We start from the raw sequence: 18968 nt of genomic DNA on the forward strand, positions 1-18968 counted from the left end.
CATACTCAGATCAAAATGGCCAAACATAAGGACCTACCGTGTCCAGAAGAGGTTCTCCCTAGATGGGTGAAATAGATTAACTTGCCCACATTTGCTAGGTCCACACACATTTTTAAAAATTTACTTATTTATTTTTGGCTGTGTTGAGTCTTCGTTGCTGTGCGCGGGCTTTTCTCTAGTTGCGGCGAGCGGGGGCTACTCTTCGTTGTGGTGCGTGTACTTCTCATTGCGGTGGCTTCTCTTGTTGTGGAGCACCGGCTCTAGGCACGCGGGCTTTAGTAGTTGTGGCTCGCAGGCTCAGTAGTTGTGGCTCCCGGACTTAGTTGCTCCGCGACATGTGGGATCTTCCCGGACCAGGGACAAACCCGTGTCCCCCTGCATTGGCAGGTGGATTCTTAACCACTGCGCCACACGGGAATTCCCTCACACATTTTTAATCACGCACTCTCTACTCTCTACTTTGGTTAGGCTCTTTTTTTTTTTTTTTTTTTTAATTTAAGCTCAACTATTACATGTTTGTCTTGGGGGCTGATGGATTGTATTATCCTTTGGAGATCTCTAAAGTACACACTTTATTCTAGGGAGTAATTGATTCAGAAAGAATGGATTTTGAGCTGTTGCCAGATGATGAGCGTCAGTGTGTAAAATGCAAAACCACATGCTTCATGTCTGCCATCTCCTGTTCTTGTAAACCTGGCCTGCTTGTTTGCCTGCATCATGTAAAGGAATTATGTTCCTGTCCTCCTTATAAATATAAACTGCGGTGAGTAGGAAGAATGATTTTTTTCTATGGAAAACACTTAGTCCTTAGTATAAAACATCTGATTTCCTCCAAACCCACATATCTCAGAGCTAAGCCTGCTATTCTGTTTCCAGGTATAGATACACTCTGGATGATCTCTACCCCATGATGAATGCACTGAAGCTTCGAGCAGAATCTTACAACGAGTGGGCCTTGAATGTGAACGAAGCTTTGGAGGCGAAGATTAATAAGAAGAAAAGTACGTGGTATATAGAAAGTGTGACTTGGTGATTGGCAAATTGGGACGGATTGTAACATAGCCAACTTAAAGTTATCAGCAAATGGATTACTTGAAGCAGCCTGACTTAGCCCATCTGTCCAGCCAGATTTGGAGCTTTAGCAGAGGTTTTAAAGCCAAGAGTGAATGAGGCAGATGTCCTTACATCAAAGTGAAGTCTTGATATATGAGTTGTGCAGGATCATGTATTTAACAAGCATCATATTGTTACAAAATAACCTTTACACCTCTTTGTCTCAGAAATAAAAGTATTTCACATTTTATATGGACCTTTAGAAAAGGTTTTTGTTTGTTTTGCTTGTTGTTTTTGAACTAGATCTCAGGACAAAGACAGCATATCGTTAAATTAAGAGTCTGTGAAATGCTGGTTTATTACTTCTTCTAGTCAAGGTCTCTGTCTCTTGTTATTACATTTGAAAGTCACTGCTTCCCTTCGCATCTTTTCTTTGAAAGTGTTTTCATTTGCTTTCCTTTCTGTAGCTCAGCAGGTGGCTCTGCCCTCTCCTGTTCAGGGCGGGCGCAGGTCACTGTCTCTGAGCCCACTAGTCCCCTGCCAGGTGCAGAGTAAAATGCAGGAGGAAGAAGTGGTTCCAGCCACAGGAAGAACTGCATTTGCTCTGTTTTGACAAGGCAGGGGTGCTTTGTTTCTTAAACATTTCCACATTGAAGGGCAGCTCTAGGCACTTTTTAAAGCATTCCACTCTCAGGCAAAAAAAAAAAAATGAACAAATTTATTAAAGAGGTAAAACATTGCAAATATCTATAGGTAAGAACTGATCAAATCGAACCTCCCCCTCTGTATTTCATACCAGTATTTCATACATAATGATCACAGAAGAGGTGATCTTTTCTTTATTCCTAGGCCTTGTCAGCTTTAAGGCTTTGATTGAGGAATCTGAGATGAAGAAATTCCCGGACAACGATCTTTTACGTCACCTCCGCTTAGTGACACAGGACGCGGAGAAATGTGCCTCTGTCGCCCAGCAGCTGCTTAACGGCAAGAGGCAGACGAGGTGGGCACTGTGCACGCCCTGGCTTGGGCTCTTCGGCAGCCTGCTGTGGCTGGTTTTCCCCATGACGTTGGAGTCTGGGGCTGGTGGGATACCTGCTCTCATGCAGTCTCCTTGGGCCTTTGTCTAGGTATCGATCTGGTGGAGGGAAATCCCACAATCAGTTGACAGTGAATGAGCTCCGACAGTTCGTGAGCCAGCTGCACGCCCTGCCCTGTGTCCTCAGTCAGACGCCACTGCTGAAGGTACCTGGATGGGGAGGTGGGGGTGCCCACCTTCGTGTATTTTGTATACAAGCCCAGTTCACGTGATCAAGTTGTCTTCCCGTCTGGTTAATTTGTACATTTATTTACAAATGCTTTTAGTAACCTGTTGAGTGGTACATGTATATAAAGAGATTGTAACAGGCCTGCAGAGGAGAGAGAAGGTTGGAAATTTTTACCTTTCACAGTGACCACCAGCTACTACAGTTGGTATAAGTCTCTCTTAGAGTCACTTGTGTAACTGTCAGTTGGCTTATGTATTACCTTGTTTACCCGTATTATTGCTAGAATCAAGTGAAATGGCAGAGGGTCATGTTGAATATGCATTGAAGATTCTGAGTTTTCAAGAAGCCAGTTACTGAAAATATTGTTCTGATGCAACAACCTGTGTTTTTTAAGGATCTCTTGAATCGTGTAGAAGATTTCCAACAGCATAGCCAGAAATTGCTCTCTGAGGAGATGCCCAGTGCCGCTGAGCTGCAAGACTTGCTAGACGTCAGCTTTGAATTTGATGTCGAGCTTCCCCAGCTTGCTGAGATGCGTGTCCGGCTGGAGCAGGCCCATTGGCTGGAGGAGGTGCAGCAGGCTTGCCTGGACCCCAGCTCCCTCACCTTAGATGATATGAGACGTCTCATAGACCTGGGGGTGGGTCTGGCCCCGTATTCAGCTGTGGAGAAGGCTATGGCACGGCTTCAGGAACTACTCACGGTATCAGAGCACTGGGATGACAAAGCCAGGAGTCTCCTCAAGGCCAGGTAAACAAGCACACCCATGCCTCTGCCCGGGGAAGGCTGGCACTGCGTCCATTCTGGAGCACAGAGCATGGGGAGTAGGGCGGGATGCGGGCACAGTAGCTGAGCTGTGCATGCGGAAATAGCTGAGTTGTTCGGAGCTGCTTTGGAGCTTGGGCAAAAGAATATTAATTTCTTTCCTTGCTTAACCGATTGTGAAATGAATGGTTCAAATGGAAATACCTTTTCTAGAGTTGGTTTAATGAAATTTCCCTGGACCTCGAAGATAACATCTTTGAGAGAAGGAAACACTTCCAAATAAGTGGAACTGTTTAAACCCACAGTTAATGAAAAAGATCCCAAGGAGTCTTAAAGAGAAACATCTGAGAGTCAGGGTGCACTGTCTTTAAGATGAAGATGGTGCTGTAATTCTCCACATTAGTGCTGTTGCTTTGTGACCTTATCTATACTCGAGAGATGGGTTGGACTCAAGCTAACCATCCGAGGGGAGAAGATGATTCCTCCCTAATCTTGCTTTCTGTCTGACAGATCTTTACTGTTCCAATTGACAACATAAAGTACAAGAAATACCTAGGTTCCAGACATTATTTTGTAATCCTGAAATAGTGGTCACTGAGCAGACGGTACAAAAGTTTTGGGTTCTGTGCTTTTGGTATGTTGATATCCTGGAGATTTTTAATTTTCTTAGTGAAGCTGTATGAGTCTTGATAGCGTATCTAGTTTAACATAGCGTCAATTATCCCTAAGTTATCTTTTGCAAATGCGAGTTTATGGTTATTCCGATGTCAAATCAGAAATAAGTCGAACTTAAATGCTTCACTGAGTTATTTGCGTTAAGTCTTATGCAACCATTTGAAAATAGGTAGTTTGATATCTAGTAGTTATTTGCCATTTGAAAAAAGTTATTTGCTATTCTGAATTTCCTTTGAAGTGATTTTCCTTTTTGGTGGCAAGCGGGGGCTGTTCTTCGTTGCGGTACGCGGGCTTCTCGTTGCAGTGGCTTCTCTTGTTGGAAAGCATGGGCTCTAGGCGCATGGGCTTCAGTAGCTGTGGCATGCAGGCTCAGTAGTTGTGGCTTGTGGGCTCTAGAGCACAGGCTCAGTAGTTGTGGCACAGGGGCTTAGTTGCTCCGCAGCATGTGGGATCTTCCCAGACCAGGGATCGAACCCACGTCCCCTGCATTGGCAGGTGGATTCTTAACCACTGTGCCACCAGGGAAGTCCCTGAAGTGATTTTCCTATTTTCTCTGGTAAGTAAACCACGAGAAAAATGAGCCACAATGTAAAAGCTAAGTAGTGTCATTTTGCTTTTGTAGGCCTCGGCATTCATTGAACAGCCTTGCTACAGTGCTTAAGGAGATCGAGGAGATCCCCGCATACCTGCCCAATGGTGCGGCTCTGAAAGACTCTGTGCAGAGAGCCAGAGACTGGCTTCAGGACGTAGAGGCCCTGCAGGTGGGTTTACAAAATGTCCCGTGTGTGTAAGTGCTTCTCTAAAGAGCAGTAATGTAAACACTTGCAAAGGGGAACATGTTGGATCTCACTACACAGGTTCAGTGTTTGGGTTGGCCAGATTACTGATTCTCTTCAACCTTGTGTAGATGCACTTACCCACCCCATCTACTGTCCTGACTAGTTGGCTCAGTATTTAAAGCTTAGGTAATTTAACCAACCTTTTCTGGGAGCTTGGGACCCTCCCATAACAGACTTAATTACTTGGTTGGGGTTGAAGAAAAAGGGCTAAAAATGAAGTTGTGGGAGAAACACAGTTTCTAACGTCTGACAAGTACGGCTGTCTCTTGCTGGCTTGCCAACTGCTTGGAGTTTACATAATGAAGAGTAGCAGATTCAGTGAGTCTCGATACGTGATTACATGGCCAAACTAGGCCCTCAGGGCCAGGACTTTCACCAAGTAGTGACTTAAATGTGCTCCATACCTACAAAAGCAGTGAGATTAGCACGTTCTAAAGTAACTGTCCAAAGTAATCAGCACTGAGTATCTGTGCCCCTGTGCTAGATGTTATACTTGCTAAGACTTACCTATAAGTTAAAATAGAAAATTAAATTCACTTGTAACATTATTAAGGTATAGACAGAATATATTCTATGTTTTTCCCAATATTCAGCTGGATAACTTCATTTGAAAAGTGGTTGGTGGGAGTGTCTTCCTTTTTCTCTCTAACGATCATAAACCAGTGGGTCTTACGGGCCTATTGAGAAAAAAGATCTTTGAATTATTTAATGGGATAGGTTTTTAAAATTTTAATTTATATTGTTCTTGAGGCTCAAGTTCTGTTTTGTTGAAGCCATCAGATTCTAGGAATAAAATACCATCTGGTCTTCTGAATATCTACGTAATTTTAAGTGGTGCTAATTAACCAATTGCTAATGAGAAATGCCAAACAGGACAGTTTTAGCCACGTGTTTTCAACAAAACATGTGGACATCTATTCTTGTTAATAGGGAAGAGAAGATACATTGTTTGATAAATATTACATAATTAAGGGGTGACCCCAGCCCGCCAAAGAAGAAACCAAGGCAAGTGTTTGCTACGTACATAAGCTTCCCCAGTGAGGTCTTTGATGCAGGCTCCTGTCTGTGACTGTTGGGACTGTAGTGGTTATAGTCGTGGTCCCCCTTTCACTCGTGGTTGCTGGCAGCCAGAAGGTGAGGTCATGGCGATGAGGAGAGGTGAGCGTATGAAATCAGAAGTGAGGACACACATCTGGGTGGGTTTGCTCCCTTCACGTGCTGTAATGTATGTACTACTTAGTACTGTGTTTGCAACAACGTCCATAAGGACAAAAAGCAAGTTTTGCTCCATTCCTGAAATAATAGCCTGGCCTTTCCTTGCATCATATATTTAAGGACTAGTAGAGAGGTGTGACCAACAACAAGGAACCTCTTCGTGTTTAGTGGATTATTTATTTTAAAATGTCATCCAGTATTCTGCTGTTCACTTAGGGAGTACTCCATATGTTTCTAAATGGAGTATCATAGGCATAGGCTATAATTTGTGAGTCACCTTTTTTACGCATCCAGCAGAATACCTGTGCCCTTACAGTTTCAATCCTGTGAGAATCAATAGAAGCCCCCAGATGATTCTTAATGAATAATAAAGTTGGAGAGCCAGTGGGCTTTCACAACTCATTTTGGTTTCCTGAATAATCTATATTGAGTTACTATAATTCATCATTGGTGAGTGAATTGGAATAAAATATTTGTTTTGTTGCTTTTATTTCTCTAATAAAAGTATGGAAATCCTTTGAGTTATTACAGATTTACACTTCTGCTGAATGTTTTTCAAACCATCCATAGGGACCAAAATGACAAGTGAATTGACAAGGGCATAAACAGTCTGAACAAAGGGACCACAGTATATGCCGGGTCCAAAGTTGTATCCATGGGCCCAGCACAAAGTAGGTTCTTACTTGTCGAGTGGAAGAACCCACACTGCTCCACCTCCACCACCATCAGCCAGCTGGCAGGTTTTGTCAGCATCCGTCCGTGAATTTAATATGTTGAAATCATGGGGTAGGCCCAGTCCGAATGGTACTTTTCCCACTTACATAGAGGTATTTTTTTTCCCCTTGATTTATTAGGCTGGAGGACGTGTGCCAGTGTTAGACACACTGATAGAACTTGTTACGCGAGGCCGGTCTATCCCGGTGCATCTGAATTCTTTACCGAGACTGGAGTCACTAGTAGCTGAGGTTCACGTTTGGAAAGAATGTGCTGCTCATACATTCCTGACTGAGAATTCGTCCTATTCTCTCTTGGAGGTAAGTTTGCAGTTAGCCCACCTACAAGACCTTGGGTCCCCTAGCCTGGCAAAACATGTAGTCCTCACACACAGAGGTGCCATCACTGACTGATCTATGCTCTAGGAGTTATTTTTCTCAGTGGAGCCAGGGAGATTCTTCTAAGTCTCTACTGAAAGTTTCAGTAGAGACTTAGAAGAATCTTGAAATGTTTTCTGCATATGTTTAGGGATAGCATTCACTGTCTAAGAAAGAAATTTTCCTCCTTGAAGTTCCTCAGTTTGTTGAAATTGGACGTTTAACCTTGGCCATGCTTCACCACTTGCTTTTAACAAGCTCGATAAAAGATCTCATCCACTTCTCAAAGTGCTATAGTTGCACTTCTTGTGTTTTTTTGTAAGCTGATGCTGGTCACACATTATGACTGGAATCGTTCTATATCATTTTTTTACTTACTGTTTGACTGAACCTGGAATCAAAGTCTTTTTGTGAGATTTCCTTCTTTCTTTCCTCCCTCTCTTCCTTTCTTCCTTCCTTTGTAGAAGAGAGTTTCTGGCTTCAAGGAGGCATGTTACACAGAAAATACTAAGAAACTCACATCCTTCCCACTCCTTAGGCTTTTATTTGGGGACTTCCTAATGCTTCATCTGAAATCCATTTTACCAGCGGTTGTGCTTTGTCCACATTAGGTGCTGTGTCCTCGATGTGATATTGGCCTTTTGGGATTGAAGAGGAAGCAGAGAAAGTTAAAGGAGCCCTTGCCAAGTGGCAAGAAGAGAAGCCCCAGAGTAGAGAGTCTGAGTGACCTGGAGAGAGCTCTGACTGAAAGCAGAGAGACTGCTTCAGCTGTATGTACTGGGGTTTTTCCTCCTCTTTTCTCCATGGGGGAGGATATTCTCTTACTTACTGGTCATATTGGGAACGCAAGTAGAAGAATAACTTTAAAAGTACTCTGTTTTACCAAAACGACTTTGGGAGAATTGTCATTTGTAAAAGTTTTGAATGGAAGGTGCATGGAGGTGCAGAGGATTCAGGGAAGGCCTCCCAGATTCAGAAACAGTCTCTCCAGTGCCCGAGGCTTGGTCCAGGGATGCAGACTCAGGACACTCAGGCTAACGGATATGTGAACTGCAATGCCAACTTAACTAATTTACAACAAGAAATACACTTAAAAGGGTACTGGATACTTTTGAGTCTGACCTACATTTAGCGTAAGCCCTGTTGATTCAAAGATTGTATCATCTTCAGGAAGATGAAGCAGTATCTAGCTAATGTTTAGTGAGCAGAGTATCAGAACAAAAGAGGATAGCTATGTGATCTGGATGCTTTTTGAAAACTAAAAAAAAAATTTTTTTTTAATTGAGCTATAATTGACCTATAATATTATATTAGTTTCAGGTGTATAGTACAATGGTTCAGTATATGTATATATTGCAGAATGAGCACTATAAATCTAGTTAATATCCATCACTACACATGGTTACAATATTTTTTCTTGTGATGAGAACTTTTAAGATCTACTCTCTTGGCAACCTTCAAATATATAACATAGTATTAATGACTATAGTCATACCATGCTGTACATCACATCCTCAGGACTTATTTTGACCTTTTGATCCTCTTCACCCATCTCCCCCACCAGTTGCCTCTGGCAACTGCCAGTCTGTTCTCTGTATCTGTGGGGTTGTTTTTGTTTTGTTTTGTTTTTGTAGATTCCACATATAAGTGAGATCATGCAGTACTTGTCTTTCTCTGACTTATTTCACTTAGCATGATGGTCTCAAAGTTCATCCTTGTTCTTGCAAATGGCAGGATTTTCTTCTTTTCTGTGGCTGATAATACTCCATTGTATATATATACCACATTTTCTTTATCCATTCATCCATCAGTGGAGGTTGTTTCCATATCTTGGCTATTGTGAATAATGCTGCACTGGACATGGGGGTACAGATAATCTTTTTGAGTTAGTGTTTTTGTTGCCTTTAGATGTATACCCAGAAGTGGAATTGCTGGGCCATATGGTAGTTCTATTTTTATTTTTTAAGGACCCTCCATACTGTTTTCCACAGTGGCTGCGCCAGTTTACATTCCCACCAATAGTGCACGAGGGTTCCCTTGTTTCCACATCCTGGCTAACACTTGTTATTTCTTGTCTTTTTGGTGACAGTCATTTTAACAGGTGTGAGGTGATAATCTCAATGCGGTTTTGATTTGCATTTCCCTGATGATTAGTTATGTTGAGCATCTTATCACGTACCTGTTGTCCATCTGTATATCTGCTTTGGAAAAATGTCTACTGGTTCCTCTGCGCATTTTAATTGGATTTTTGTTTTTGGTAGTGGTGATCGTGTTTTGTTTGTTTGTTTGTGCTATTGAGTTGTATGAGTTCTTCATTGATTTGGGGTATTAACCCCTATCAAATTATAATTTGCCAATATTTTCTCCCATTCCGTAAGTTGTCTTTCCATTTTGTTGATGATTTCCTTCCCTGTGCAGAAGCTTTTTGGTTTGATGAAGTCAAACTTCTAGGATGGTTTTGAAGGCACAAAGCATTGTCCATTCCAGAGCAGGAACATACCTGCTACTGGGCCTGGGCTCGTCCTTGCTCCAGGCACCTTCTTTCTGGTCTGATCCTTCGTAGCTGCCTGACCTCTCCTGTGATTGACATGGGATTGCCCTGATGTGTTTGTGTATTTTGACACAGACTTTCTTTGGCATGTTTGTCCCTTACTTCAGGCTCTAATCAGATGCGGCTGCCTGAGCATAATTCTGGTGTTTTCAAGGTACTACTTTCCACTGTTATGTGGTTCGTTTTTGTAAAGACACTGTCTGTCTTGAGCTTTGCTTGTCTAGTCTTGCTGATCTAGTCTGTGAACCTCTGTACATTACCTGTTGATCACTTTGTGATCACATAACCCGTATATGCTGCCTGTACGTTGTTTTTAGCTAGAGAAATAAGTAGGTTTCTTAAATATACCAAAGGTTTGTTAGGTGGTTTACTTCTAGATCTGTTTCTTCCCTAATCCATCATTCATACATTTTCTTCTCTCATCCAGAAGAGTCGATCTGGCCTTAGGACTCAGCTTCCTTTTCTGGTGGATCAGGATGGATCTGGTGGTGGCTGGATCCGATCATCGAGAATGGTTTAACTATGACAAATTAACGTTTTAAGGACTTACTTATAGGAATAGACTTGGGAAAGGAATGGTTCCTGCAGCCTGTAGTTTTTATTTCTAGAGGGGAAGGCTCAGTTTTAAAGGCCTATGTTTACCCCCTGTTGCTCTGTATTTCTCTCTCAGTGAAGTATTAAGATTTTGGTGGTCCAGCCTTCTGCTGTGGAAGATGGATGTGTTATGTTCGAGGGGGTAGCGACTAACTCTGACATAGCTAGTGATTTGAATTGGTCACCCTTAGGCAGCTTTTACTTCATGGTGCGAGGTGAATAAATCTGTAATGCCTGGGCTGGTTTATGTAGTGGGCGCCTGGTCTGTTCACGTAGAAGTCCCGTGTATGGACAGCTTGTACATACTGGTCAGAAACATGTTCAGTGTCACTTCAGCTTTTTGTTGTGAAGCTGATTATGTTTGTGTTTTCAAGTCGCTTATACAGATTAACTGAACTCAGAACTTTGCTGAGACATGGCTCTCGTTTTAATAGAGAGAAAAGACTTTATAATGAGTATACTTGCCACTTTCTGCAGAAAAGCAGCTTGCTTTTGTCTCTGCCCTCATGATCTTACAGTGTGTGAGTGTGTGTGTGTATGTGTGTAAGAGAAGTCTGGTGAAGTGGTTCTGTTTGATCCTTTCGTGAGGGACCCAGCTTCACTACGTACAGTTCCGGTGTCCAGCGCACGTATGAGGCCTAATGTTAAAGGCAGTAAGAGACACAGGTTACTACAGCTGTTTAACAGACTTTCTCATCTCAAGTGCCTTTCTGGAAGAACTCAAAGGCTAGTGGAACTGAAAACAAATCGAAAACCTCAGAAATTAGTACACCTAGACTGTGAAAAGCCTGTATCTTTCAAGAGAGGTACATTTTCTAAGAGAGAAATGTGTGAGGAAGTTGGACTTCGAAGAATGGTGTGTGTTAGGTAGTTGCTCACACTGAGGGTTTGCTGAGTGCCAGTCAGAGCATCTGTCACACAGCCCATGTCACCGTCGTGGCGGCCCTGTGAGGTGGGCACTGTTACTGACTCTGTACGTGTGGAAATTTAGCCACCGTGGGATGTTGTTGCCCACGTGACTTAGTGAGGCAGGCAGAGTCTACTCTGGGGCCCGCTGTTCTTAGCCACCAGGACCCTAGTTTTAGGAGAAGGCTGAGTTCTCTGTGACATTGTCCTTGATTGTTATCTCCTTTCTAGATGGCAACGCTTGGGGAAGCCCGCTTACGAGAAATGGAAGCCTTGCAGTCTCTCAGACAAGCCAATGAGGGGAAATTGCTGTCGCCAGTCCAGGATGTGGAGATGAAGGTCTGCCTGTGTCAGAAGGCCCCAGCTGCCCCCATGATCCAGTGTGAACTCTGCAGGGATGCTTTCCACACCGGCTGTGTGGCGGTACCCAGTATTGCGCAGGGCCCCCGGATCTGGCTGTGTCCCCGTTGTCGGAGGTCAGAGAAACCTCCACTAGAGAAAATTCTGCCCCTGCTGGCCTCCCTCCAGCGTATCCGAGTCCGCCTTCCCGAGGGGGATGCGCTGCGGTATATGATCGAAAGAACCGTCAACTGGCAGCACAGAGCCCGACAGCTGCTCTCGTCAGGGAACCTCCAGTCCGTGCGGGAGCGAGCGGGCGCAGGACTGTTATGCGGCAGATGGCAGGCCGCGGCAGGACAGGCGCCAGAGACGAGCAAGGTGAGCCGGAACTATCCTTCGCTCCTTATCGGACTCAGCTCTGTACCTTCTTGCGGAGCCGGTAGCTCTGGTGGTGCCGCCGGTGCCAGCACGTGCCTTACCTTCAAGGGTTGTGCGTAGCTGCCGTGTTGCCTCAGTTCCCTCTGCTCCTGATAGTCAGGCACGCTTCCTGTGGAGCAGATTTCACCTCTCCATATGTACATGTGATTTTTCCATTTATGTGTATGAACCAGATGTATTTTTAATATACATGTGTTTTAAAATTCTTTGCTTGGCTGTTTTTTTCCTGCTTCCTCTCGTGTAAGTCACCGAGGAGAAAGGGAAAGTGCCTCCTCCTGTCTCTTGTTGCCTTTTGAGGAAGAAGAGGTTTTGAGGTGTCTTGAGTGTTAGTAAGTTGCTTCAGAGCAGAGGCGGTGGGTTTCATACCATCCGTGGTCTTCCTGCCAAAGCCATGTTCCCTGAGCGTCACCGGGACGGCCGGGCTTCTGTCGTCTCCGTGGGAGACGAGGAGTGCAGCCAGGCAGGCAGTGCTCAGGCCTCTCACAACGTTACCCTGGTGACTTGCAAGTCTGGCAGGTTCTCTTGCAGATACTACGTGTCCCTTGTGCTGCACCAGCAGAGACGTGTGAAGTGTAGGCGTTGAAAGTCATGCAGAGTAGAGACGAGGACAGAAGATTGGTCTCTGTTGTATTTGTTTCCTTGTCTTTTTAATTTCTCCCCAGGCTTCTGAAATACAGTGCCTGGCACTTAGCAAATGATGTGTTACATTTTTGTCTCATAGTTGAGTTGTGGATATTTGGGCAGCCTACATTGGAGACATTTGTGTTCCTTACACACGATGTGCTAGGAGTTCACCTATGTTAATAAAAGGGAAGGACACAGCTGTTATTTACTTCCTAATTTGTGGTCAAAGGACTGTTTCTCCTAGCTCCTCTAATCAGCTCTGGTGAAGGTAGGGACGTGGATGTGAGTGCTACCTGGCAGTTCCTCAGTTGGTTTACCCGGAGGGGGTACCTGTCTGTGTCAGTCTGGCTGTAATCTCCAGAAGGAGAATCACCTGGAGACGAAAAGGCCGTGTGGTCTGTCTCCACGCAGAGAAAACGACTCACTTCCCAGTGGCGCTCTTCGCCTCTGCAGTCAGCCCAGGTACAGCCAGGAAGACCACAGGCTTGGTGGATATGAGTTGGTTTGGCCAGATCTGAGATGCCAGGAGACTTCTTTCAGTTTGGGAAAGTCAAGTCTTTCTCTTTGCTAGTTGCTGCCTGATAACCCAAACTACTTCCCTTGGGCTGGTGGGAGTAGTTTTAACCCTGGAGAAGCCTCACTGTGCAATGTTTTCCTTCCATCAGCTATCTCAGCCTCCTGGCCCCACGTCCTTTTCCTTGCCCGATGACTGGGACAACAGAACCTCATATTTACACTCTCCCTTCTCTACTGGACGGAGCTGTATCCCCCTCCATGGTCTGTATTTATTATTATCATCACCATTATTATTGTTATGATTTTGAGGGCTGAATAGTAAAAAGTGATCGTGCAGTAGGTTTTTGTTGCAGATAAACCAGGAACCATTAAAAAGGATTTTATCCTCCTATGTAGGATATGGATTACTATGTATTCGTAAGGTAGGAGAAGAATTGTATTTAAAGGCTCGTAAATGCAAAAGAAACAGAAAGGAAGTCTTTATATCCATTGTTTTCAGGGATGAAAGGGTTCATCCCATGCCAACTGATAATTAAACACCAAGCATTGTGGTCATCAGATGCTAAGTCATGGGTTCCCTTGTTGCTTCATTACTTAGGAGACTTGAGGGGGCTCTAGAGAGACCCTGCCTCCTTCCTCCTGTCCTTCCCTGAGGGCGACTCTCCCCCACGAGTTCTGCCTGGAACCCTGGGCCCACTCAGAGTGCCTAGGCCCTGGCTCTTCTGTGCTTCTGTGAAAGCAGAGTTACCTCCCTCCTGCATCAGCAGGAGTCCTCCTAGTCACTGACAGACTGACACAGTCCGGTTTGGGCCTGGTACGCTGTGGCTCTGGGCCTGTGGAGTGAACCTCACTTGAAGGGAAAGGGTGGTAACGGGAGCAGTGGTCTTCCTCCACTCATGTCGAAGGTGGGTGTCACCGTGATCTGGTCTGGTCTCCGGCAGGTCTAAGCCCAGAAGTGAGTGAGCTGTTGATGGAGGCCCAGCTGCTCCAGGTGTCCCTTCCTGAAATTCAGGAGCTCTACCAGACGCTACTCGCAAAGCCGAGCCCTGCGCAGCAAGCTGACCGCAGCTCTCCAGTGAGACCCAGCAGTGAGAAGGTGGGCGTCGGGGTCTGGGCGGCGGCGTGCTTCGGAGTGTCGTCATCCATCAATAGCTCGGGGACGAGATGCTGTCTTTGGTCCAGGAAAGGATGCAGACCACCTACCCCACAGCCCTGTTCCGACGGCTGTCACTGAGCACTTTGGGCTCACAACCTGGATTTTGATACTGGCTTTTAAGCCACTGTGTGAAATTTTTGTTTCCTTTTAGCAAGGTGTGCTTCTCATCATTTCCATGTGATAATAGCTAGAAGCAGGATTATTTTTCTTCAGTAAGAGAATTACTGTAGAGATGAAAATGTAATTATAGCTGGAAAGGCCTTTGGGATAAAGCCTTCATTCTTGGAGTCAACATGTAACAAATGCTTTAACTCTTCTAAACCAAACCCAACAGCTGGTGTGAGGACCAGGTGACTAGACCAAGGGTACCCTTTTTTTTTGTTTGTTTGTTTTTTGGGTTTTTTTTGGCCACACCGCACAGCATACGGGATCTTTAGTTCTCCGACTAGGGATTGAACCCATGTCCCCTGCAGTGGAAGAGAGGAGTCTTAACCACTGGACCGTCAGGGAAGTCCCAAGAGTGCCCGTTTTGAGTGCTGACTTACTTGAAGGGGATAACTGATAATGTCCTGTTTCTTAGCAGCGTAAGATGCTGCTGCTGCTTCCTGTGAGTGGACTTGCTGACCTGTAACATGTAAGGCCCCTGAGAATGTAGACAGTTAGGGAGGAGTGTCACTGAAGACAGCATGAGGGCAGACACTGGCATTTAGGATTTGTTTTTCATTATGACACCAAATAGTGTAGCACTGTTATCAGCTGTGTTCAATTACTGCACCTTCCTCCTGTAAGGGGTGGAGATGTCCATAAAGAAGCAAGGTATTGCCTTGGTTCCTTAGCTGTCTGTGGCTTAACACCTAGATAGAAACTCTGTGGACGTCAGGCACTTCCTCGTGGGTTTGGCAAAAAGAATGTGGCATCTCCCATCTCCCGGAGCTGGTTGGCTAATTTGAAACGAATTGTGTCTGTGACATTTCTGTTTTCCAGTGTTGCTTTTGTAGACTAAACAGTGAAGCTGGGTGGTCCTGTAGGACGTGAAGGGGGTGGGGTGGGCTGCAGCACGTGTCGGTGTCGATGGGCAGCACCCGCTTCTCGTGCAGCCGGTTCTTAGCATCGCTGGCTTTAGCGAGAGGCTAAATGGAGTTTGCCGTCTTCCACCCAGAGTGACGGCTGCCGTGGGAAGCGAGACGGAGTCAGCGGCCTCGAGAGCAAACTGAAGAGACGCCTGGAAAGAGAAGGTTTCTCCAGTGAGCGGTGGGATCGAGTCGCCAAAATGCGGACCCCTAAAAAGAAGAGAATCAAACTGAGCCACCCCAAGGACACGAACAGTTTCAAGTTAGAGAGGGAGCGTAGCTATGAGTTGGTCCCTTCTGCCGACACTCAGTCCCTGCCCTCAGACACGTCCTACTCGGGGCAGGAGGACTCTGAGGACGAGGACGCCATCTGCCCGGCCGTGAGCTGCCTGCAGCCGGAAGGAGACGAGGTCAGTGAGGTTTGGGCCGCGGAGGACGTGCGTTCCCTTAACTCAGAAACCCTGTAAGCTACAGCTCACCCGGCCGGGTCTGTCTCCTGCTTACCTGCCTTGAGCCGATCTGAGTGGATTGCTCACCCTCCCCCACTGGTATCTCTGCTCTCACATCGTTCCTGGGTCTTCTCCCTTTTCTTGAAGAAACTCTTCCTCTGCCCTTTTTCCTCTTCCTGCTCCTCCAGCTTTCACCGCCCAGCGCTAAGAAGGTGGGAGGGATGCTGCTGCCACGCCCTTTGCTTCCTTGTCACAGGGCGGCGCTGTCTTAGCCCCAGAGCAGTCACCACTTGAAGACTGGCTTTGACTCGGTCGCTTGGGCTGCTGTGCCCGAGGTCCCAGCGCTGGGGCAGTGGCCTGCCCGGTGTCTGTCAGGCCTGTTCTTCCCCTGAAAACCCCGTCTCCCTGCTCTCTGTAACCAGGTGGACTGGGTCCAGTGTGATGGCAGCTGCAATCGGTGGTTCCATCAGGTCTGTGTTGGTGTCTCTCCCGAGACGGCCGAGGAGGAGGACTACGTGTGCGCGTGCTGTGCGGCGACGGACGCGCCGGGCCGGAGATAAAACAAACAGACTCTAACTGTAATTCAGGACTCGGCCAGAGGACTCCTCCGGTGTCGCAGCAAAGCTGCAGGACTGGCATTCAAACCAGCCTGTGAACGGTGCTATTTCTATTCCTTACGGGATCATTTTTCCAGAACTCTTTGAAAAAAAGAAAAAAACGACTAAAAAAATTTTTTGACACTTTTTGTATTTTTTTCCTTAAGAGCTGTTTGTGATTGTTGAGGTTTGAAATGCTGACTGTTTTTTGCAGGGGTTCCCACCAATGTGGAAGGATTGGAGCTTGCACCTTTTCATGTACAGCATTAAAATCTTACCTCTTTCTGGGATTTACCGGCTTAAGAGTCCAACTCAGTTTCAGTGCCCAGAAGAGCACCAGAAATTCCAGTAAATCCTCATTTGAGGGATTTCTCTCTTGTTTACTCTGTTACCATATTGGGGAGCTTAAGTTTTTCACTTTTGGGGTTTTTGTTTGTTTCTTTTATCCACTTTTCTTTTTTCCTGGTAGACTAGGTTTATTTATCTAAGCAATAACTTCCATGTTGGTTTCAGTGGCTGGAATTAAAACAAAACAAACTTCCAAACAGTGTGTTGGTGCTTTAGCATCTGGTTGATGTCAGAACGCAAACGTCTAGTTTCTAGTGTCACTGGTGACCTAGTGACATAGAAAAGAGGCTGCTCTGTAAGTACCTGCCACAGCTGTATTTTGGCTTTCTCCTTGCTCCTTCCCTCCTCGCCTGTTTTTTTGGTAGCTTGTATCAAATGTTGCAGTTTATATTGTGGAATAAATCCTTGGTCCTCATATAACACTAAATGCTGGTTATTTAGAGCCATTAGCCTACATCTGCTTCTGCCCCTCCACCTGTGGGCTTTGAAGAGCTGGAGGGGTTGCTGGCTTTTGCCTCTGCCCAGCCAGGCTACAGTAGCGGTGGGTGGTAGCCTGCAGACATTAGGGGATTCTTTTGTATCCTGCTCTGTTCGGTGGGCCGTATGCCTCCAATCCCCACTAACAAAGACCCCCCTTTCCTCCCGTCTTCAAGGAATAGAACCTGTCCTTAAAGCCATGCTGTTTTTAAATAAGCTTTCTCAGAATGTTGGCAAATCATTCCAATCCTCAGATCGGCCCTCCTTGGTGGGAATGATGTCTTTATTATATTTGAATTGACAGGGAAACTTGGTTTAGGGTTGAGATGTCAGAAGGGGAGATGTAAGGAGAGTGCACCCTCACAGAGGGCTAGGAGGGTGCGGGTGGAGGAGACGCTTGTGGACACCCAGGCTCTGCCCTCTCGCTTTCCTGGCTGTCTCTCTCTCTCGCTGTTGTTACTGGTCGTGGAGGGCCCACAGCCTTTCCCTGCCTTTTCTTTTTAAAGGACTCTGTTCTGCAGTGGAGAAGACATTCTGGTGAACAGACTCTTGCTTGCTGTTTGCTATCCTGTTGCTAATAATACCTGTTATCCCTCCATTCTATAGCCATAAACCTGAAGATGGGTAGAAACAGTGGGTCTTTAATAAAACAACAAAAACAGCAGTTTGTGATGTAGCAGAGATTTAAATGTGTACTGCCCCCTTTTATGCAATTCAGATAATTAAATCTCTTTAAGAATGACTTTGAATCGTCTGCAGTTTTCCCAGAGTTGTCATATTTCTCCTTGTCTGATGGGCTTCTGGGGCCAGTGGAGAAGAACAATCTCCAGAGTCCGATCTGGAGTGGCAGTGGTTTTGGCCTTTTTTTTTTTTCATTGTCATGTAGTTGATTCACAACGTTGTGCCAATCTCTGCTGGTTTCTGGCCTTTTTAAGCACCCCGATTCTTAGACTCCCCGACATTAGGGCGCAATGCTGACTCTCCCAGGTCCACGGAGAACACAAGCTTAAAGGGGACTTTGCTGCTGGAATAAAGCCTTTGCCTGTAGGGAGCTTCTGCCCATCTGGTGTGCACCTCCCCTGCCCCGCGAGCTTTTGTCCTTCACCTGGAGGGTTGTTCGCAGTCCCTGACAGTAGCACCCTTGTGCTGAAGAGTCTCTGCCCTGGCTGGTGGGGGGGTGGGCAGGAGTGTGTGTATGTAAACCACCTCCCCCGCAGGTGGGGCCATGGTCTGTTACACACGACGATACTGAAGTTAAAGGCCTGTTACGTGCCAACAGTTATCCTGCTAGTGAATGACGACGGCTCTCCTGGAGCCTCCGTCCTACCTGCACGCCAGCACGACGCGGAAACACGGACCCCCAGTGGACGCCTTCTGTGAGGGACCCACCGAGCCTCCAGAGTGGGTGTGTTATCTACAAACCGTGCTTGTGCGTGTGAGCTGTGAGGCAGGCCTGTACCCTCGTGGGTACACGAGCCAACATGCGCGAGACGGTAACACACGCAAGCTGACACTATTCCGTCCCGGGTCTTGCAGCTGCGTGAGGTGTGAGGAAGAAAGGGCTGAGTGAGATTGGAGCCTAAGCCAGGAGGGCACGTGGGTGAAGAAAGAATCTGGTGCCCCCGCCTCAGCGCCGTGACTGCTGTTTGTTTTTCCTCCCAAATCAGGCTGTAGGATTTCTCACCGAGCGCAAAGGGCTTGCCTGTGTGTCATCCCTATCCTGGAAGAAGACTGGGATTTGGACGCACTGTAAAAGGAAGGTCCGCTGCTTTACTGCTTCATTTCAGCGTCCTGGGGGGAGGGGCTCGTTTATCCCTCTCAGAGTGAATCCGAAGCCAGAGATGCCACCTGAGGTTGTGGCAGGTGGTAGAAACCCGCTTTGTTCTGCCTGCACGCTCCAGTAACGAGAGGCAGAGGTGTTCATGAGACTTGGGGTCTTCGGCAGAAGCATGGGTCCCCGGGCAGGGGTAAGCCTGTGGACAGGGTGGGTGTCTCCCGGAG

At 46.2% G+C, this 18968-nt stretch overlaps 1 protein-coding gene across 8 annotated transcripts in view; it reads left to right on the forward strand.

Annotated features, from left to right (window-relative positions):
- KDM5B (lysine demethylase 5B) overlaps window positions 1–17709 on the forward strand; it is a 72423-nt gene extending 54714 nt beyond the window's left edge. For 7 of the 8 annotated variants that reach the window (XM_082397203.1, XM_082397205.1, XM_082397207.1 and 4 more), the window contains 13 exons: window positions 582–763; window positions 877–1001; window positions 1903–2053; window positions 2181–2295; window positions 2713–3068; window positions 4381–4519; window positions 6667–6846; window positions 7515–7673; window positions 11186–11671; window positions 13021–13132; window positions 13813–13967; window positions 15187–15507; window positions 15969–17709. In XM_082397203.1, the coding sequence (XP_082253329.1) occupies window positions 582–763; window positions 877–1001; window positions 1903–2053; window positions 2181–2295; window positions 2713–3068; window positions 4381–4519; window positions 6667–6846; window positions 7515–7673; window positions 11186–11671; window positions 13021–13132; window positions 13813–13967; window positions 15187–15507; window positions 15969–16106 (2619 nt within the window). In that variant the 3' untranslated portion in view covers window positions 16107–17709. The remainder of the gene's footprint in view (window positions 1–581; window positions 764–876; window positions 1002–1902; window positions 2054–2180; window positions 2296–2712; window positions 3069–4380; window positions 4520–6666; window positions 6847–7514; window positions 7674–11185; window positions 11672–13020; window positions 13133–13812; window positions 13968–15186; window positions 15508–15968) is intronic. The other variant, XM_082397204.1, reaches the window with a different exon arrangement.
- The last annotated feature ends 1259 nt before the right edge of the window (window positions 17710–18968 follow it).

This window comes from Balaenoptera borealis, assembly GCF_965194805.1.
Source record: "Balaenoptera borealis genome assembly, chromosome: 1".
NCBI lineage: Eukaryota > Metazoa > Chordata > Mammalia > Artiodactyla > Balaenopteridae > Balaenoptera > Balaenoptera borealis.